At 39.9% G+C, this 23,359-nt stretch overlaps 1 protein-coding gene across 1 annotated transcript in view; it reads left to right on the top strand.

The window, feature by feature from the left end:
- Nucleotides 1–23,359, top strand: part of LOC105452685 — a 38,791-nt gene that overhangs the window by 4,910 nt on the left and 10,522 nt on the right. The window contains exons 9-16 of the mRNA XM_011694024.1: nt 13,952–14,054; nt 17,378–17,550; nt 19,446–19,950; nt 20,283–20,679; nt 20,759–20,993; nt 21,410–21,581; nt 21,709–21,948; nt 22,429–22,584. Coding sequence (XP_011692326.1) covers nt 13,952–14,054; nt 17,378–17,550; nt 19,446–19,950; nt 20,283–20,679; nt 20,759–20,993; nt 21,410–21,581; nt 21,709–21,948; nt 22,429–22,584 — 1,981 coding nt within the window. The remainder of the gene's footprint in view (nt 1–13,951; nt 14,055–17,377; nt 17,551–19,445; nt 19,951–20,282; nt 20,680–20,758; nt 20,994–21,409; nt 21,582–21,708; nt 21,949–22,428; nt 22,585–23,359) is intronic.

Here is a 23,359-nt window from a genome sequence, read left to right as displayed (position 1 = left end):
ATTTCGTACTACATCTGTTTTTAAAATAACAATTATTATCATTCATTATTTGATTGACTAAACCATGCGAGAATAATATCAATGTGAAGATATAAAGCGTATTCCACAGTTTTATTTTTCTATTTAAATATGTTTAAATTTTGCTTCCTTTTATCGTTTATCAGTCTCAGATACTCACTATTTTGATTCAATTGAAAAATTCCTATATTTTCTTCTTTAAATCTCGTGCGATATCTTTCACGTGTTGAATTTTGCGCCGTAATAAACGATGTAATGAACAAAGCTGCCTTGACGCAACGTTATTGATCCGTCTCAGTTGATGTGAATTTAAATCGAAATTTAAACTATATGATTAAGTTTAAATTACTTTTTTATAGACTTTAAAAACAATTACCATTGAATCTTGAATATTATTTACAGATATTGGTTAATATTTATTCTCGCAAAAATTTATGTGACAAAAGAATAATAAAAATGTTTTAATCCTTAAACAATTTGACAAAAAAGAGATATAAATAAAATTATGTATCTCTTTTCTGTGAGATTTTTATGATCGGATTATGTCATGCTGCAGTAATATAAATCAATGATTCAACAGTATCATATATCACGGTGTTTCCATCATATGGAAAATTATTTTCGGCGTAATTGTTTATTTTTAAAAATTTTTATCTTTTTTTAATAGATATTTATCCAATTTGCATTTTATTAATTCCATTGCTACATATAACTAGAGCAATCGACGCGATGTTTTTTCATCTCCGTACTGAATGAGTCTAATACCCACTCGTACAAAAATTAGCAGTGCACATAATCGTACGAGATATTCTGTCTCTCTCTCATTACTTTAGATTATTCTCATTACTTCAGATAGCCAGCAAGCCCGCGTATTCGCTATCAAGCGTTCTCCATCTCGAACATTGTGCTAAATTCGCGCCCTTATTGCTACGTCATGCGCGATCGGACGCGGGGGTCGCGGATAACCGTCGTCGCGACGCCCGAGGACGCAGGCGTCATTGTGGCCTGTTTAGTTCCTGCGGAATAACGCGGGGGTGCACGGCAGTCGGTAGGCTGAAAAACAGAAAACTAGCCCTTGTGAGACACCCCTCGGCTAAGGACGAGCGTGCGTGTGTACACTCGTCGCGGCTCCGCTTCGTGCGCGAGGTGTTTCCGTCTTTGTAGGAAGAGGCGAGGATAGCCGTGCTAGGACGTGTCTTACATTGAGACGAGGACGTCGAAAATAATTCGTCGTACTCAGGGACAAGTGTTTATCTCGCCGTCCTGAGGATCGACGATCGAATTCGAGCGTGAGAGAGGGATCGCTCTTGAGGAAAGGACCCCCACCGCGATCGTACGGCACGTTTGATCCCTCGTGTTTTAATTGAAGGTGCGCGCAACAAATCCTCCTGCCCGTCCCACTTCCTTCCTCGTGTCTGTTTACCTTGCATCGAAGGATCGATCCTGGGGCGATCAAATGAACAACGGGCTCATCGGTGGCAAGTCACGCTGTCAGGAGGGTGCGCGGCTCTTCCTACGGAAGGATGACACAGTCGAGTTTGTCCATTAGAGCGATGAAAACACGTTGATCCGTGGGTGGTGGCCCTCCTTCCGATCGGCAGATCCGGATTTACGCGACCGTTAAGATTGCCGCGTGAACGAAGGCGTTTTCTCGGCGCGTGTATACTCCGCGAGCCGCCCGTCCGCGTCTTCTTCGCTCCGCGGAGCGCAGGATCAGGTGTTTCCCCGGTGGCAGGACACAACCACTTGTGGCGGGGCCCGGCAAACGGCACAATTCGATATCGGCCCCCGACGATCAAGCGCGAGCGAAATTTGGAAATCGGCCAACGCGCGGCAACGCGTCGTCAGGGAGACAGAGATCTAATCTGTCCTATCGTCGGAAAGGTCCTTCCGTGACCTTCGAGACGACGTCGGACGTCCTTGACACGTTATGCCGATCGTTCGATAGTCGCGCGCGCGATTGGTCAGTGTGCCGATTGTGTCTTCTCTGTGTATAATGCAAAATTCACTGAGTGAGTGATGGCGAGGAGGACTCGTCCTGGCGATCGAGGACTCTGTTGCTTTCCCGTCATGACATCGGAGACTCTCACAAAAGTGATCCACAGGTACGACCCAATCGCACGAACTATATTTTTTTTTTAGTATAAAACTTCCTATTTCCTTATCGCGCGTAATATGATACAAGCATAATTATCTTGAAAATTTTATGTTCTGGATATATACGTTATATCCGATATTTTATGTATAGAATCCGATATTCCACGTGAAATATTGGACTGACGGTAATTTTCCGAATAAATATTGTAGAGTATTCTTCGAATAATTCATTATATACACTCATTTACCCTTTTTAAGATTCAGTTTATATTAATGATTCACGTCTACACATATCATTGATTCGTACTACTGCAGCACGATTGTACACTACATTTTTCAAACTCTATCCAGTTATATAACTCAATATAATATCGTTGTAATTATTTATACGTAATAGGAAAATTTTCATGTACAATATAAATTATTTCAAAATTCGCATCTATTATTTATTTAAAAATTGAATTTCTTTTAGATGGATAAACGGCCTCTTCGCGATCTTTTGATATACTTTTTAAAAAATACAATTCAATATAATAATATATAAAATTTAAAGGTTAAATGCATCGAAAAATGTGAGTCTTAAATTAAAATTATGTTTAAGAAAGGAAAGCGAAAAAGTATGTATCTCATAAATAAAATATTTAGAACGTGTAATATGTAACACAATATGGAGTTTAATATGAAACTTTGAGAAATTTGATGACCAACAGCATCACGGTTATAACAACTCGCAATATTGTACAGCTCATAACGTAAATTTTCTCTTTATTTCACAAGCAATAAAGTAACGTAAAGTAAATGATATGTGTCATGCTAAACGTTCATGAGAAGTTAGAGCGGGGCTTATCGCGTGTCATATCGCAATTTGTAATGTGTCGTGTTCCACGATGCTCGAGATTAATAAGTCAATACGAATTATACGTGTTAACTCATGGTTAGTCGCCAATTTAGATTACGAATTCCGACGCATCATGTTCAAATGTCAAAGTTAAATCTTTGCCGACCCCTGCCCTCCCCCCCCATCCTTCCTCTCCCCCTTAATGTATGTGTACCGAGGCGAAGTAATTTACTTCGTTCTACTTAAAATTTAATACGTTAATGCGTATTACACGTATACGTGTCCATTTTAGCATTTTCCGTAATTAAAATCGCTAGTTTCTCAAAGTACGATATTCAGCCTCGCGTCGTCGCATCGTGTCGCACGGCGAACACTTAGAAAGGCAATCAATCACACTCATTCGCGGTGCTGTCGTCCTTTTATGGACCGGTGATATACGGACGCACCGCAGAATTTTAGCGCGTCACGTTTATACATTTCGAGCGGTAATTCGGCCTGGTGATTGTACGGTGTGCTCGAGAAAGTTAAGACGCGATAGTAATAGCGTCGCGTCCCTCGATGACATCGGGAACGATCACAAATATTTTCGGTGCGAATTTTACGACGAGATATAATCAGTCGCGCGGAGAAGCGTTCCGTTATTAGGGCGCTTTTACCGCTCGTGGCGTGTTTAATGCGCGCCCCATCAAGAGAGAAGTTTTACCTTGCGTGTGTTTCGCGCATGTCGGAATCAATTATAAAAATAATTCTTTCAGCGCCGATGTTCCGCTGCCCGTTCGAACTTTTAATATTCGAGCATCGCGAGATTAAAACGTTGATTCGTTCTCCGTAAACCGAAACCGGGCTTCCATTCGTTAATTGATCCGTGGGCGGTTTTTAGTTTTGCTCATTAATATCAGGATTTTCATTAATTTGATTATTATAACAATCGCGGCCGATTAATTATTTAAACGTGTAATTTTCAGAGCTATTGAACGAAGGAGATTTGCGCCGGAGCTATTATGCGGGAGTAAATCATTTTTGCAAATTTCGCTCCTTCATTCGTCGAGCACGTAGAAACGATCGTTATAAAAAAAACTTAAGTTAACTCAAACTCGACCGGAAGTCGACGTTTCTTACGTCTCTTTCCGGCATATTAGAGATTCGAAACGTCGACAACTTTTACGTTAACTCACGTCTTTCGAACAAGTTTGAAAAAGTATCGCTCGTCATTGAATCGGGAAAAAAAGAAATCTGTTCAAGAGGACGCTTTCAAAGAAAATATTACTGCGATAAGGCTGACTTTGTTAAAGAAAAAAATTAATTTTTTAATAAATGAATAAGAAGTTAGGATAATAATATGAACAAGTAAGTCAAATTAAGAAGCGTAAAAGCCTCGCAGGATCTTAGCTGCTAAGCGTTGTTTATAACTAAATAGATAAATATCAATACACATAATGTAAAACACGTTTCGATCTCCATTAGGTTGTCTTTAGCGTTGACAATTACAAAAATAACCCTATCTAATGTACGAGCGTCTATTAAATCGGAAAAATGAAATACCTCATTTTCAAATATATGTCTCGTAAATCGAAGTTCTAATAACTCTATCTAATGTATAAGCATCATACAATATTAATTTGAAAAAACGAAATACTTCGTTGCCATGTTAAATGTGTCTCGTGAACAGGAGTTCTCATAGTCGTTAAATCAATGGTAATATCGGTATCCAAATATCACAAAAAGCTCAATGTAATAATTAGTTCCCTAATGGAAGTCCAATTTAAGATCCTGCGAGGCTTTTTACGCTCCTTAATGTGACTAATTAATTTTTTGTCAGTGAAAAATTAATTTTCTGTCAGCGGAATGCCGAGAATCCATCACGTCCGTATTTGTCTGATGTATCATTCCGCACAAGCACTTTCGAAACAAACAATTCGTATTTCAATTAGTAACAATTCAATTTACGAAAAGTTATTGAACATTTTATTAATGGCGAACGCGTGACTACATCTCGAACGCAAAATCGGGGCCCTTTTCTCGCACAGGTAACATTAAGTATGCATGTTAATGCGTATATATTCGCGCAAGTGCGCTTTAAAATGAGCCAATCGAACGGCGCCCATCGACGAATTAATTAGAGACAATTATCGAGTGCGCAGAAATACGCGAAATGTAATAGAGTTACCACACACCGGTCCATGTTACTGAATTAACTCCGTGTGTCCACCTGGAACGTTTTCAATAACTTCGAATTAAGTGACCCGTATAATGCACATAATGTCACAAATATTCAAACTGCAAAAAAAAATTTAGCGACCGCTCTATGGAGAACAATTTATAAGAGATAAATTATACTTGATAAATTTACTCGTTGTGCCGCGTTGTAATTTTTTTTTCTTACAAAGAATACAACTTCTCAGTATTTTATTCTCCGCTGTGTATCGACTTCTACCGATCAGACGCCAGCAATTAGAACTCATTACGTGCACCGCGCTTCGCGATATTCATCGCGGTCTGCGGCTTATTACATTTTTTGTTATATCTTCTTTCTGCGCAACACCGAAGTTTTTCACCTCAGTAACTTTCAGCTTTGTGGTAGCTTTCTATCTTACCGCAATGCTCTTAATTATGTTTCCCTTATCTTCGTGATTCGTCCGGCGCTCGCGTAATTTAGTGGATGCACATTTCAAGGCAGCGGTCGGCAGAGTAGAAGAGGAGGAAGGGAGGGGAGGGTGGAAGGAGGGGGACTATGAACAAATTGTCCGTAATTTGTGCGCCACTGGCAAATGTAATTTTCCAGATCGGCCTGGTCTCTTCGTCGCGCGACTCTGCGTCCATTTCGAAATTGCTCTCGTGTGTTTTCGCGTTCCCGCGTTAAAGAAGGGCTCCCGTTAAACGAGGTGAGAGCCCCGACTTTTACGCCGAGTACCGTCGCTTCGTCCTTCGATTCATCCCACTGTATAGACTTTTTGTCTTGCATCTTCTTGTTGATATTTATCCTCAACAATGGAGTTAAATTTACCTCGAGGCAGATATTTCTTGAGATAGGATAAGGGTAGTAAAAATATCGGTCACTAAATCGGTTTCTCCATGAGAAAATAAACAAGATTATTTGTAATAATAATATTGCAATGAAAAACTCGCCATTATAGGTGATCCGGTTTTATGCATAAGAGTGGAAAATTAATTCTCTCAAACGGTTCGCCCGTCATCCCATTTAATTTGAAATTTTATCTTTTATGCTAAGAACAATATACAGTGTTAGAATTTTAAAAGACATTCTTAATCCACATTTAATTTCTCACATTATACATTTGGCCGTACTAATTAATTTCGAGGCAACTTCCGCCTGCGAATCTCCCCCGTGATTTTATTCGCTAAATCTTTTCATTTCTACATTTTAGCTTCAAACACTGTTTCATGTTTTTGTCATTGAAATACCGTAGCTATTGCTTCTTTCGTATTCTTATACCGCACCCCTGGGATTATCCCTGCGGAACCCGGATAGGTATTAAAATCCCCCTACCGTTTCGCTGCGGGATTAAATAGAAAAAAAAGCCGTTTCGAATAGTGGGTCGCTTCGTTTTCTTCGACCGCTTGTAAACGTGAGATGGAATACAATTGTTTGTTTTCACGTCTCACGAGATTAAAGCGACGAAAGCGATGGTGACGACGGACGAAAGCAGGGGAAAATTACCATGCGCTCCGAATGTTGAAATTCAATGGAACGTTCCGATCGTATTATTCCTCGCTCGTTCGCGCCGCGTATCGCAGTTCTGCGTGTAATGGGCCTTTAATCGAGAAATACATATTAATCGGCCGTGGGCGCTGGTGCCGTTGAAAAATTCCCCGGGCTTATTGTACGCTCAGCCGAGTCCTCGAAAATTCTCGTCTCGATCGTCCTTTACCCATTTTTCAGCTATGAAGGACGCTTTCATCGGCGAACGCGCGTTAACAATGAAGCTAATAAATTTCTCTCTCTACACGCAATGTGTCGATAAAATGATAATAATGAGAATAAGAACCAATCTCTTTTGTGATGTCGCAGTTATTGATATTCGCGAGTAATCGTATCTTCCACCGTAATACCGTAGACAAGAAGTTTTGCAACGCGGAGGACATTTATCACTTTAAAGAGTATTTGATATATCGAGCCATAATGTACGTGGGCGATACTACTATGTTTCTAATATTACGGTCACTCAACGCTGAAAATTATTGTCATAGCTATCGCAAACAAGATATCGTATCCATTGTTAATAATTTATATTTTACTTGTTTCCGCATAATGGCTCGATATTATATACGCACAAATAATTAATTGATGGTTATGGCCGATAATTTCGTACTGCCATTCTCTTATTAATAATAAATAAGGACACAGCGCCCGTATATATAGGACCGTATAATACGCGTCGGCGAATCTCGGGATCGAGATTAAAGGACAACAACGAGATCGAGCGAGAAATCGATATACGCTTGAGAGAAGACGCCTGGGATACTGCGGGCCGTAAATTTCATCTTCGGTATCAATCACGCGTCGATCAATCTCGACGCTCGAATTCACTCCCATGCGCATATGTGCGTTTATTAAGGATTCATTCCGCTCTCTAATCCGCCTTGAACTGCCCGCGTCAACTGCAAATCAATTATTCGTTTATTTGTTTATTATTGACGCAAAGGGCGCGGCGCGTGCGGCTCGCGGATTAAAGGGAAATTCCGATTTGGGGCATACACACGGGCGTAAATATTCGGCATTTCGCTTGCCGAACCACGTGGTACTGTGATTAAGGCCCTGCCACGCTCTTCCTCCGCGATTTATTCAAACGTGCAAATCCGCACGGATTAATTGGGAAATTGGCACATGAATGTACGACACTGAGAGTACAATTTTCTCGTTTGCGATTTTATGAAGCGCATAAAAAGTCTCTCTCTTTCTCTGTGGAAAAGCTCGCTTGTCCTTTCTAGAATTCCAATTTTCGGAACCTGAAACTTTGTACGGTCATAAACCTGCACCGAAGTTTTCTCCCGGTACACGGGCTATTCTCAAAGTACGGATGGACCTGTGCAGATTTATTAGTTTGGAAGAATATAGTGAAAGAGAAAGAGAGAGAAAGAGAGAGAGAGAGAAAACGGGGGAGAAAAAAAGGAACGTGAACGAGCGGCCTAATTCTTTCATCCGCGACGCGCGAACCGCGGAAGAATCCCGAGTGCAATAATTGCGCGAGATGTAATTATTATTTCCATCGGTGGCGACCGTTGGTAATCGCCGGCGGGGAGAACTCCCGGGAATTTCATTGGTTTCGATAAATTCTGCCGAGCGACCAGCCGAGGTCGCGCACTCCGGTCATCAATTCCCAACGACAAGACCACGTTCACTGCTAAGGCTGAATTTACGCGGTTTGCTCTTGGTGATCCTCCCGGGTAAATCGTCCCAAGTGAATGAATCGGAAGTGAACTATCGGCAAGCTCAAGTTCACCCAAAAGCCCTTCGTTTTTGATCGCGGTTTGTAACTCAAGTTATTGGCGCCCTTTTAGAGAAAATTGGCTATCTATGTTATATCAGAAGCATCTGTCATTAAAATTAATTTCGGATGTTATAACATATATTTTATATTATAAGAATTTCCGAAATTTTTGTTTCACCGAGTTCATAGTAAGTATCTTTCACGGCGATTTCATTCCTTAGCATGAAGAATCACTTTTGTGAAAACCCTAAATGTACGATTTATTTTTTTATTTATCTTCAATGATTTATTGAATTGAGAATATGAAATGAGAGAACATACTGTGTAAACTCGGCTTAACCGCGCCTAATGCGCATCATACATGACGAATTTTCACATCCCTCCGTATTGGAAAACTCTATAAATGATCCGATGTCAATATCATGCCGCCATATGGTTCGGACTTAATCGAGGAAATTTGGTTTATATTGTCTGAAAGTTCGCGCTGTGCTGCTCCTAAATTAATATCATCTTTCCACCAATCTCCAACTCTTTGATTTCAATTGGGATGGTATTTATTACAGTTTACACGTACTGTTTTTCATATCTGTTCTAAGAAATAATCTGAAAATATTTTAAGTTAACTATAAACTGAAATCTTTTTGTAATGAGAATTCATTTACATAATACGTAAAATATGTTTTCTACATAATGTCTTTAAATTTCAATTTCTTATAATATGGTGTATATCAATATCTTGACATTTTCGGTATAGACAAAGATCGACGCCTAATTGATTACACCATCTAAATATAGAATTAAAAAAAAACACTCGAGAAAGCTGATACATTCCTGTATATTCGATTCTAATTGAATATCCTGGTGTGGTAAAGGTTAAAGCATGTTAACCGCGGTTATATATAGCTCTCATTAATTATGTGTCTAAATGCTATTATTAAAATGTCGAATACTGGCATGATAACATAGCAACGACGAGCTCACATAACATACACATACAGAAACACACACACACACACACACAGAGAGAGAGAGAGAGAGAGAGAGACAATTGCCCGAAATAATTAGTTCTACCGTCAGTTTTACCCGCGAGGTTTTTCCCTCGTTTTAATTTAACAAATATAATAATATTTAATAATAAAATTAATATTGGGTTAACGCAAAAAGAGTACATATTCGCTTTGAGATCTTTTCCGGTTGTCACAGCGAACGTCATTGCCTAAAGGCGTCATCTTCCGGAACTATCAGATACAATTGCATTACGCACTCGGCACGTGCGTGTAATTGCGTTTTACGTGCGAATTAAGCGAGTCACTTCCGACGTGTCAACGAGACTCGCTCTCGTCGAGCTTGCGTCAAATCCGGCTTCCTTGTAGCGTCGAACGTGACGAGTTTTATTTTCTCATTAACCGGCGACCGAGCCCAGAGACGCTGTAAATTAACGTCGGCGGATAAACCATCTGATCTAAGCACGTGGTAAAGAGGGTCAATAAAAGCGGCGGGGACCTAGCGCGTGAGCGACAGCGCGCGTCTCTCTGATATTACATGCTCGTGCACTTTGTTTTTCTTAGGAATAAACGCTCGCGCAAATTTTATTTGCGGCGGATGCTTTATGAAGGGCGCCGCATGAGATTGCATTTGCCGGCGGAAACGGGAGTAACAGGACGACAACGAGGAATTAATTAATTAGGAGAGTGGCGAGAGAGATGCAATCTAACGCTCACACAAAAGTTCCCATTGGTAGTCGTGAGATAACACGAAAGATTGTCCCGACGGGAGTCCATCGTAAAGGAATTATGAGATTGTGATAAAAATTCGATCCAAAATGCAGTGAATGTTTCTTTAAAAAAGAAAAAAAAATCGGTTCCGGAGTTCCTTTTTTAATTTCGTTTCAAATAAATCAGGTTAAATTACTTTGTTCCTTTGCCGTATCCTCATTCTCATGCGGACTAAAAATGTGTTACAACCACCTATTTCATCGTGAGTAAAAAAAAAAGCGACGGAATCAAATGAGATTAAAATGTTTTATGCAGGAGTAAAAGTTTTATTCGGATGTCTAGTATTCTTTTTTGTTAATTTCACTTATTTTCAGGTGTAATTTGAAAAACAAATAACAAATAGAAATGAAACACACGCTATCTAAAAAGCTATAGGGTCTCTCATTGAATGGAACGAGCTTCGAAAATTCGAAGCTCCGACCTGGTCGAGTCCGCCGCTAACGTGTTAAAGTACTGATAAAGGCTGCGTCAATATCACCGCGTTCGTGCGTGCACGCTATTAGTTCCCTTCGTTACTAAAACCTGGCTGGAATAACGAACACGCGAAACTCCAAAGTAATATTTTCAAATACTTCCGGCACGGTGGTTACACTGAAGTTTCTATTTTATTCGCGCCTCTAACGCCATCATTCTTATTTACTTTGCCGCACAACACCTTCCAACTATCGAACGTATCTCGTCAGTATATCGCGATTGAAAGTAGAGGGAGAGATATTGCAACTCTTTTTTTTTTTCTGCAAAGAGTTGATTATACGTTCCATGCTACTCGACACTTTCTGATACTCTATTTTGTCGCGTAATGGATGTATAAATAAGAACACGGTTATCTCGAATATAGCATAATCGTAGTGGACAATGGATTAAAAAGGTCGTCGCGGAACGTGTAGAGTAGCGCAGGAGACTCCCTTCCTATCTTTTTTTTTCTCCCGGAATCTTTGCTTCAGATCGCGGTAAAGCGCATGTTTTATCACGTTGGTAGACGCTCGTTAGAATTTGACCCAGCTCTTGCATATTTTAGACGAGATTTGCATCACGCCGCGTTTCGAGATAAAAAAACAAAACCTAAAGAGGTTTGTACACACCGCCGCTACCGCGATGGGGGTGTTGAAATATATATCGCCACATGTAAAATGCGGATTAATCGACATTTCCTGCAGTTTCGTTTGCGGATCTATTTTATTTCGTCGATCCGCGTTATAATGCGGGCATTTTTGCTCCGCGGTTTTTCTTTTTTTTTTTTTTTTAATTTATTCCATCGCTTTATCTTTCAAAATTTTCAATTTTTACTTCCGCCAAAAATCCATGTGGGATATAAAGTACTTTTCAATGATATTAGAACACGAAAAAGTGTATTAAAGTTTTATGCTCATTATACGTTTAATAATACGTTTAATAACGGTGATTGATAGCTAAATTTGATTTACAATAAAAAAATTATGTGGAGCGTAGGGCTTATTTTGATCCCTAAAATGCATCGGTGAGAAGGAGAGAAACTTAAAGTATATGAGGCTCGCAGTGTAAGGTACATTAGATAGTGGTTACATTAAATGGCGTAAATCGAGAGTGAAAAGAATATAAAGCGTCGTTTGAAGCGACATACCATCCAATGTAATCTCATATCAAATCACGTGCCACAGTTGCGACACGAATAATTTCGCCCGTCATCTGGATATCTTGCACGAAATACATTGCAGTCCGTGAAAACTTGTAACGAGATTGCCGCGACGTAGCTGTTTTATATTTCAGATTCATCGGCGCCTTCTAAACTCCTCTCGACGGCACGTAAATATTAATAAACGTATTCGTTACGATTCTCTGTTTCGTTCGAAATACATTGGAAATAGTTCTCAAAATAAAGTCAATTTTATAAATTTATTTTGTAGAAGTCTGACGAAATTATTTTCATACTTATCTTTACGTAGTTATCTCAATTAAAAAATAATTAAAATTAAAAATCAAACATTAGACTGCAAAATTGTCGTTCTTAAAATATACTTGCAAATGAAAATTACATTTATAATTATATCGTATAATTATATTTATCTACTTGCAGTAAAATAGTAATATTTTACAAATTTTAGAAACGAGCAATTACTTCTATTTCAGTAATAATATTATTATATTTATAGAATATTATTATATTACGTTATTATTACATTTCAAATTGGGTAAAACATTGTTCCAATTAAAATTACATAAAATATGAATTTTAATACATATATATATCTGAGCTTTTTGTTTAATTTAAAACAAACATCTTGTGTATGTAGGAAGCCATCATTACAATTTTAACTCATCAAATTTCAATTACCGGAAGCAAGTTCGCCGTTTCTATTCAAGATATACATTACCGTTGTTAAAACGTAATCATAATCACATTATATATAACTTTCTAACAACTCAAGTTAAACAACGAGACCCAAGTCGACATATCTATGCTTCGTGCGTTGCTACGGAGAGGGTGCTGCCACGTATATATATACAGCATTCTCTGACTTTCCACTATAGCTTTTGAATTGATTTCTTTAAACAACTTTGAACAATTTTGAATTAAAAAATATTATACTTGAATATTTACATAATCTTTCTCTCTATCGTAAATTCTCCGAAAATCGCGTCATTCTGCATCTATACTTTCATTAATTAATATTTATACATTAATTACTTAATTGTGCATTATCAATATTTTGTTTTACAAGAATTTACTTTAGATAATGTAATATTGAAGGAAGAAAAAAGAACTTTTAAATTTTCTCATCACATTTCCTCCATACTTCATCATAATTCTTTTTTATTACGCTGTATAATCTTAAGATCACGTCCGTAGTTTTGCCAAGTACAGAATTAAGAATGGGTTCCACGTTTTCGCCAGGTATATTTCTAAACCTGGAACAACTCCATTAATTCTGCAGTCACGGAACAGATCACGCATGTATGGGTCACCATTGACGCACGTGCGTGCGTGCATGCGTGCAATTAGTACATATCGCGGCGATCACGAACGGCTCGCCGCCGTCGCGCCGTCCTGCTTCCTGGCGAGACCGGCCGTGGCGCCGTGACGCCCGCTTTCCTCTCGATATCAAAATTCCATGCCCGGCATGCGCTGGAATTCTTTACGGCCTCCGATGTGCCGGTGGCGGTGGTGTGGTGTCACGAGAGCGCCGACCACACCCCGAGCTTAAGCTCGACACGACCTCGCGGAAGAGTAGTTAAGGACACGAGAACGAGACAGAAGGGGGCAGCGGGGAGGGAGGAGGGGTGAATGTCGAGGAAACGGGCGGAGGTAGAAAAATAGTGTAAATGGAACGGGATGATGCGCAAGTTCTCTCCCGAACAGCCGCTGGAGGTTTTAATGGCGATAATGAGAAAGTGGGTATTATACGCGACGCGTGGGAGACGCGATTGTAGAATGAGGGAGATGCGAAAGGCGAGAGGGGGCAAAAAAATCCGCGTGAACACAGAGGGAAACGTTTATCTTTTTAATTGCTGCAAAAATGATTTATTTACGATATAGATATCTGCACAGTTCTCTGTCAGTACAAATGTGACTCGGAATTTTTTTGACGCGGATACCAGGGATCTATCTCGTGGCGGACACTCCGAGTAACTCTATCATAAAGAGTTGATTTATTAATTCTAATTAAATCCTTTTAAAGATGAAAGCTTTTTTCTTCTTATTTTGGCATTTATCGCCGCGAGCATTTGCCATATACATATTATTATGCGACGATCCTTTAGAGATTGAGCTCTATCTCTGCGCTTATTGTTTCAAGAACCGTCGCCGTTGTACGACAACAACCACTACCACGAGGAGTGCCTAAAATGTAACAGCTGCGGCCTGAATCTCACGGGACCCAATCAAAAGCGGGCGAGACGGTGAGTAAGATACAATCGCACTCTCGGTTGCGGTTTACGCTTCCGGCGAACTCGTAAAACGATATTATCTTTGATCAGTATTGTCGTAAGCCCGTGCCATATTAGCGGGGCACGCCTCTCTTGTCCTTTTATTATCATATCGTTTTTATTGCACTTCCATTTCGTCGAGAACTTTCAACGTGACTGTAACAATTTCATCTATTGAACATCGTTTATCTTAAAAGAATGTTAATATAAAAAATCTTGAGATACACTTTTTCTCGAACATCTCGAATTTCGTCAGGTTTCGTTATTTTTTTTTTTTGCATTGCTCATTGTATTTGCATTATCCATGACTTTGTGCTGCCTCGCAGTGTGCAGAAAGGTAATGCATGCCTCGGAAATTGCCCGAAAAATGCTTAGTCACAAATTGCAATTTCATCATTCGGGTTATCATTTATTATTTTGCTCGTCGATTTATTATTTTTTATTATCCCCGGCCTGATTTCACGCAATCTGCGTTCAGCCGCGTACAAAATGAACGTCCGGTGGATGAATATATGCTTTACATTTTGTATCTGAAAGTGCTATTATTTAGAATAACGGTAAATCATACAATCAAGCGGAGTTTTATTATTGGCGGCGGTATAATATTGGCAACGCGAAATGTTGCGCGTAAAAATAATTTTTATTCACAATTTAACACTGTTTGCCCGGAGGGGAGAACGTAAATAACCATATGATATTCAACAGGATTATGTCCATGTTATTTGCCCGGTGCCATTATACTCGCTTTCTCTCTCTCTTTCTCTCTCTCTCAGCTCCTTTTTCATATTTTAAAAACCAAGCCGACGCTTATGAAGTGAGATCCTTGACACGGCAGTCCCATGATGCTGAATTCTCTCAAGATATTTCAGTCCTGGAGATTGAGTATGCGAATACACGAGATATACATGATGGAATAGACGCGAAATACTGTTTGATCTGTATCTCATCAGACGGGCGAAGTAACGCACAATCGATAAATAAATATACCTGTTTGATCTACTTTTTTGAAATAAGACGAATGAAAACTCCGTTATTAACGATTTATTCGTCATCCCATCATGCAAATATAATGCAGCGTATTTCTTCCATTTAAAAAAATGTATTGTATAATTCTGTTACCAATTTGCGCAGTCCGCAGACGAAATAAAGTATGAGGACGACTCATATTTGTAACACGTACACATCCTTTGTATAGCGCGAGAAACTCAGTCAACCGAGGAGTTAGCCGCGCAGCTGCGCTTTTGTAATGCATCGCCATGCAAACAGAGATTCCGTTCGCGATTTAACACTTTGTTCGCCAGTGCGAGAAAGGCGTCAATAGATCGCGACAGAGGAAGGCGCTTTTTTCGCCGTACATGCGCGTCTACGTTGCCATCTGACTTTTCACTACTTTCCCGACGTACCTATATGCAAAAATTCCGCACGTTTTCGCTAAACACGGCGGACAATCGAAGGACAAAACGCGAAATCAAGCATTTCGTCGCCGGCGAATTCGATCGTCCGATTAATTTGATCGGACGCGGGCGAGAAATTGCGACGTGCTCCTCACGAAAAATCATCCCCGGGTTTTGTCAAGAGTCGAACGCGAAAGCTGCTCGACCGGCCGGAATGCCGCCTCCGCGCGAAAAATATCGCACTTTCGCACGCTCGTGCGTCCGATCGAATTTACATGGCCGATGAGAGATTTCGGCCTCGAAATGAATGCCCGCGCTATCTATCGCGTTTCTCATTCGAGAACGTTTACGTCGCACATATATGGGGAATCATCGCGGGGCTCAGTCGATCGGAAAGCCATCCCATCCACGACGTTCGATCGCGAGAGTCGCGTGCTACGTGGGAGTTCAATCGGCGATTTTAACATGGGCCTGCCGTGGATAAAAGGATGGTGCGATATCCTTCCATATCGGGTCGCCAATTCAGAAGACCATTTGCGATTCAACGAACGTTACGACGGGCATTATCGCCGAGCCGCCGCGTTGAAAACGCCGCGTCACAGTGCGTCATAATGTCATCCCTCGACAAGCTTTCTCCGCCGAGAGAGCGCGAGGGAGATTATCGAAAAATATTTTTATTATTCCGTCGCGCGGACCGCCGGGCCATGATGGAAATAACGCGCGGAATCCTGTCAGTTGCAGGCCGAATTGGAATGGACATTTTAATGTAACGTTATGCGATTATACCGGCCGTTTTACAACCTTTACGCAAGTCGCTAATGCGTCACTATTATGAGGCCGCCGCCTGTCGCCGCACGGGAAATATAAATAGAAACGTCATATGAAGCTTAGGAAATAACGTTTTCTATGATTTGTGTCCGTGGCAGTCTCGATCGCTGTTATATCGAATACAATCCAAAATATTGACGAATATTAACGAGAATATTTACAACTATAAGAGCGCATTGGAAAATTTAGTTGCAAGTGCTTCTATATGTATATATAAATTGGAAGTAAATTAATATTATCGTTTATTTATAAATTTTATGCAAAATATAATTTACTGCTGCAATATTTATTATGCAGTATTAATTTCATATTTATTATTATAATATTCATTTTATAAATATTATGATTTAAAACAAATACAATTAAGAGTACAATATTCTCCGGAATTTAATGATACATCCCGGAAATTAAATAAATTGCAAAGAGATTAAACGTGTTCTTTTATGGATTATCACAGTTTCTAGCGAATCTCGGCATAGTCCACGATTTTAATTGGTATCGCGTAAATCCGCACGATAAAAGCGAACGATAAAGGAGATAAGGGAGCGACGTGTTCCAATAACAGCCGCCGCCGGGACGCCACGACGGATTCACGTTTTATCGAGCGATCTGAACTCTCATGAAACTTCGTTCCTCTTGATTGTTTTCATCCGTGATAAGACTCGTTCGAGTTCGCGAGTTTTATCACTTTGAAATGCGTCAATCGGAGAGATTTTTTTTGTCTCCTAATATAATCAGAGAGCCCTCTACTCAATTTTTTTTTTTTCATAATCAATACGTTGAGCTTTTACTGCAAATATTGATTCGACTGTTTTTTCACGCTCGACAAGATCAAATTTAACATACCTCTCATCATAAAATTCTTTTTTATTGCATTTCTATTGCATTTTATTTAAATTTATATTTTCTGTGATTTATGCCAAGAAAACAAATATCATTTCATTGCCATTCACTCTGATGCTGCAAACGCGACTCCGTAGACGACTCCCTTTACAATATAATTCTTGGATGAGAAGCGGCATAAAGTGCCGGTCGTTTTCGACGAATGATTATGAGGATTGTTCTGCATTTCAGATTCAAGAACCAGATACTTTGCGATCTGCACTTTGCCGACGTGGCGCTGATGGAGTGCTCGGACTTCATGCAGCAGTTGCGCAGCTTCAAACCACAAAGTTTAGGCTGTGCAGTTGCGAGAAGAAAGTCCTCGACCACCCTGATCTTTCCGTTGCCACCTCAGGCGTGCTCCGGTAAGTGCTTTCAACGTCGCCGTCGAAAAGGCTCTTTCTTCCTCTCTCTCTCTCTTATCGTCGCGCATTTTCGCGAGCGGGCTTGGTGCCACCGACTTTTGGAAGAGTGCATATGTATGAGATGAAGCTACAGGTGGTTCCGCCTGTCTTGGATTACGCACGATTATATGAGCGAAGTTATTTTGTCACATCAGATTCGAATAATCGAATGTAAGTCTCACGGTAAAAATATGGTGAACCGGAAAAATCGAGGAATACTCGTAAAAGAGGAAATAACAGTCGTCGTGTTTAACGCGTCGAATGAAATCATCGCGTGTACTAGATAATATGAAAACTAATTAGATTGCAAGCGTTGATGTAAGGTATTAGTTTGCGATTATTAAAATCACCTTCGTACATATAAACTTCTATTGTCGTGGTTACAACATTTATCCTAGGATAAATAAATATGCTAGGTCATCGGGTTTATACCTAATAATACTTTATAATTAATTTTTGCAAATTTTATACATTTTGCGTCTTTATACTTTTAAACGTGTCAAAAAGTATAAAAGCAAAAATCACAAAGGCGAAATGTAATGAAATTTATAAAAATCATTATTATTAAACATAAAATTAAATATTTATCTTATGTTATACGTATGTATATTAGGCGATATTTACTTATTGAAACACTTATCCTCTAAGGAATTATCTATTCCTTTGATGTGCGGTTGCTTTTGCTTTACGATTGATTCCCGAAGGAGGTCGAGGTAACGGCATAGCCAACGGCACCGTGTCGAAATTCGGGTTTCCAGTGAGATATGGATGGCCATTATATGCGAACAAAGAGCCCGGCAATTAGGTCGATTTGCAGCAGCGGAGAAGAGGAGGGCACCGCGGGCGGCTCACTCTAAGTTCGAATACCAAGCCCTGTTTGCAAACAGCTTGGTGTTCTACCTTACAGTGAATCGACTGCGGTATCGTCGACAGCCGCGCAGGAGGGAGCAGCGTGCAGAAAGGAGGACGAAGATTGATAAAACGAGGCAAGGACGCGAGGAAGGAGAAGAAGAAAACATATTACCGGAGATATGTACTTAAGTGGACGTGAGTGAGTCGGCGGCGTTGTGGAGAAGGAAAATCTCTTCGAGATTCTCCGCAACTGGGTTCTACCGCGATACGGTCAATTCGTCCTCGAGGCACTATTTTGTCAGATCGGATTCCTCTCTTAATGATTTTCACAGACAGAGTGCTTGTCTTTGGATACTATTTGCTCTGTCCGACTCTCTCGTTTTCCATTTCTCTCGTTCTCCATCTTTTTCATTTTCTCTCTCTCTTTCCCTCTCTCTCTTTCTCTCTCTCGCTTTCTTGTTGCACTAATTTCTGAACAAACCCCCTTTCGCTTCGAGGATGATCCGACCGATCCTTTTCGTATCTACGAAGAACAAAGACACCATCGGCGTCATTGGCCACCAATTTGCTCCGTCGAGAAGAGCGCTAGTCGAACGGGTTTAATTAACGTTAATCTCGCTTTGAGCGAAATTGCCCAATTGACGTCCGCGCGCTTTATGATGAAAACGTTGAGGATTATTGCATTTACGTACAACGTGTACCACGACAATGTAATAACTTTTACGCTATGATATTACCCAGTGATTATATTCTTTAACGATTTCTCTCGCTTGATCTACAAAGCTTCCACTTTTCAAAGGCACAATTGAAATAGCTCACAGAATTCCGGCAGGTACGGCTTATCACATAGAGATCCTGTATCCTTCTTTTAAAAATTTACTCTTACTCGTATTTTTTCTAGAGATCGATTTACATATTTTGCTCGTCCACTACTCCTTCTATAAGAGAACAACATTCATAATGAGTGAATTAAGGAATGGTTGAAAATAAATTTTCCCTCGTAGACGAGTTCTGTCAAGAGTTCCCGCACAACCTGATACCAACACCCGGCTACTGGATCGAATGCTCGCGGCCTCAGATTACGTCGGACACGATCTGGGACGAAACAGAGAGCGAACACGAGGCTACCGATCCCGAACAGGTGGAAGGACAGAGCGCGGATCAGGAGCGTCCGTCGATACTGAAGCGGCAGGACAAGACCTCCTGTCTGTTCGAAGCGGAGAATGAAGGCGACACGGACGATCCGCCGCGGAAGAAGACCACCATCGAGGAGCAATGGGAAAAGAATCAGGGTTTCGAGCTCACCTCCGTCGAGCAGGAGACATACGAGAAATATTTCTACGGCTCGGAGCACTGGAACTATTTTACGAACGATGAGGATTTGGGACCGGTGATACTCAGCATCAAGCAGGAGACGCTCAACAATCGTGACCAATTCAGGATTTTGGTCAGAGCCATCAGTTACACGGTCCACGGCCTTATCCCCGCCAGCTGCGTCTTTGCCGACCGGTAATTCCTCTGAATCATCTTTTATTCTCGCATACATGTAATGTATCGGGTTTAGGAATAATTTTAGAAGATTAATTTATACGCTCGTAAAACTAGATAAGTTATTACGCGAAATACAAACATTTTAGATATTCCTAAAATAATGAAAATTATGAAAAGCATTGTTAATTATTATGTGCTAAAATTCTAGTTTAAATTTTGTAGAACGGTGGTGGAAATTTATTCTAGCAGTCAAACACATTCAACAAGTAAAAATTGTCGATTGAATGCATGTCACACTCAATATTTCTTTCGAGGATACGCGAGACATGACAGATTTTCTTTGTTGACAGATACAATCGAGAAGAAGTGGTACGTAGTCTCGGCAAGGAGGTGAACATCAATCCGCCGTTAACCTTGGGCCAATTGCCAGACACGCCTGAGGAACTTCTGAAGCTCGATCAAGTTTTTATCAAGTCCGAGCTGAAGGTGGGGATGATTTATGTTCAGGAAGGTCAGTACAGCGAGGAGGAGATACTCGATAACAACGACAACTCGCCGCTCTTCGAGGAATTCCTGCAGATTCTCGGGGACAAGGTCAGGCTGAAGGGATTTGACAAGTACAAAGGTGGTCTCGACACCGTGCACGATTTGACGGGCCTATATTCTGTCTACACCAACTGGAGGGGCATCGAGATAATGTTCCACGTGTCCACCTTATTGCCTTACGAGAAACACGATCCTCAAAAAGTGAGTTATTTATACACAGAGAAAATTTTTAACGATAAAACCGTACGAAGAATTTAATCGAAAATCTTTGCTCGCGCAGCTTCAGAGAAAAAGGCACATTGGCAACGATATAGTGTGCGTCGTATTTTTGGAAGCCGACAACACCAGCTTCAGTCCAGCTTGCATCAAGTCGCACTTTTTGCACACATTTATCTTGGTGCGAGTGAGTCCACGGATAAAGCGGAAAATCACGAAATACGAAGTGTCCGTAGTTACAAGGGATGAAGTTGGGGCCTACAAACCGTATTTATGGGAACAAAGTGTCTTCGAAAAAGGTATTATTACATTTTCGTGAAAGAATTAGTCTGACTGAGGGAAATTAATTTCGTTCGATGATATAAAGTAAAATTTATAAAAAGTTATCGTATATCGCAGTTATTGTTTTATTTATTATTCAATCATTAGCATTATGGATGCATCAGATGACGATATAATTATATAATTTACATAATAATATAATGTTCATTATAAATATCTCTATATGGTTTGCGACAAAATTCAGCAAATTTGATATTACGTTGTTAATTTCCACTTTGACGTTACGCTACAATTACTGAGCTTTTAATCGTAAAAAGTAACGACAATGTAAATGGTAAGATTAAATTGCCTGGCTATCTCTCGGGATTGTATCAGTTTAAAATCTCCTCTTACGTTGAACTTATCTATCGAATTGAATTCCCGGGCGCAACAGGTCCGATGTTCCGAGAATGGATATTAACGAAGATCGTGAACGGCGAGAGGGCGAGTTATTCCGCGCCGAAATTCGCGAGGATGCAGGAGCGAACGAGAAGTCAAATGTTGGAGGACATCGTGGCGAATCTCGCTAATCACGCGGAAACCGGCCAGATTCCAAAACCGTACAGGTGAGACGCAATCATGACAAAATAATATTAAATAATTCGAAAACGGCTATTTATATAAAAGAGCAATTTTTGAAAATATGCTTATTTTATTTTGCATTACACTAACATCACGATTGTTAATTCTTAGACGAGGTTCTTGGCGACCGATTGGACACATGAGACCGTCCTCACCACTGTTGGACTCGGTGCGAGATCAGTTCGAGGATTATGATCAACTCGCCAAGGACTTCACCAGGGTGTTCCTCAATAATTCAGCGAACGTGACGTTAAACACTAGTCTTTTCGACGTGTCTTTCCTCGTGCCGGGACATCAAAAACAGAAAGTCCGATTCATCGGTGTTAGGGCGATTCTAGCCGTAAGAAGCAGGTAACAAATATTTTCTTTCCTTCAAAAATTATCAGCATTTGCTTGTTTCGTAATGAAACAAAATAAAGTTTAAGATATTTATACGATATATATGTATATAATAATTTTTTTTAAGAATGTAAATAAATTAATGTACAACAAATTTATTGTGTTTGATTATATTTGTCTAGAGTAAAAAGTTTTTCAGTAATTTATTGGTCGCGAAAATGTTCCTCTCTTCTGGTTTATTAATTTGAAATAAAGTAAATATTTTCTAATTAGCTCAATGTTTCACGGATCGATGAAAGCATGAAATAGTCAAGAGGAATTTTAATAAATAAGTGAATTCCGCTAAATAGCCGGTTGATTAACAATGTAAGAGACTATATCTACGAGACGGAAGCATGAAAGCTTAATTGCACATAAAAAATTCGTTTACGTTCTAATGTTCAGTGTAATGTACAAACTTACCGATATGCATTTATTTTTGTCTTTATACAGAGTATTTCAAGAAATGTTATACGGAATTCAAGCGGGCTTCGGTAGCCCACAGGTACCGGTTGCCGAGTTGCTCGCAAGACCGGCGCCGACGTTGCTTAGCCCGCAGAAGCCGAAGAGCTCGAACTTCCTGCAAGTTCCCGACATGGAGAGCCCTAGGTACGTTTTGATAGTCATGAATGCTGTCGTTAGCCCGTTTACTTATCTGTTAGTCTCATGAATCTAGTTCGGAATCGTTGATATATCGAAGTTCGCTCGTTAAAGTGGAATGCGTCATTACGAAAAGCTGGTAAGCTAAGGCTCGAAAATCAAAATTGACAATCAAGAATCAATGCTGAACAAATATGCAAAATGTGTTTGCGAAATTGATTGGCGAATTGAGAGCGTTTGCTTAGAACCTTACGGCTACGGACTCAATTTGGAGTTTCAATCAAAGATCGAGCAAGAATGTGGACTATGCGGTATGTTATACGTGAGATATAAAATTGGATTTCTCCAATGAGAGTAAATTGAAAATTTCGCTTGAACGGTGAGATTAATGCCTGCGAATCTTAATGTGTCGAATGTTTCTTTTATATATTTATATCGTTATTTGATCGTAATATATGTATCTTTTCACGGCACATCCATGTCTCCTATCCTCATGGCACCGCATGATTTATCTCACAATCAGTAATTTTTTTATTTATTACCGTACAATGCAAAAGTTGCGAATTTAATCAAACCATGTATCGTGTATTGGACTTTATGTAGCATGCTCTTCTCTGAGAGGCACTTGCAATATTCTGTCAAATGATACGAATCACGTGGCGAATTCGCCTCGCTTGCTGAAGAAAAAACGACAATTATTGTTCAAAATTCTACGAATGAAGTCTGCCGTTTGCTCGTCAGTATTTTTCTAAGAATTAATTCTTTTTTGTCATAACCTTATAAA

The sequence above is a fragment of the Wasmannia auropunctata genome, unplaced genomic scaffold, assembly GCF_000956235.1.
Source record: "Wasmannia auropunctata unplaced genomic scaffold, wasmannia.A_1.0 LD336026.1, whole genome shotgun sequence".
NCBI lineage: Eukaryota > Metazoa > Arthropoda > Insecta > Hymenoptera > Formicidae > Wasmannia > Wasmannia auropunctata.
Note: the sequence above shows the minus strand (reverse complement) of the source record. Positions and strands in the feature narration are given on the sequence as shown.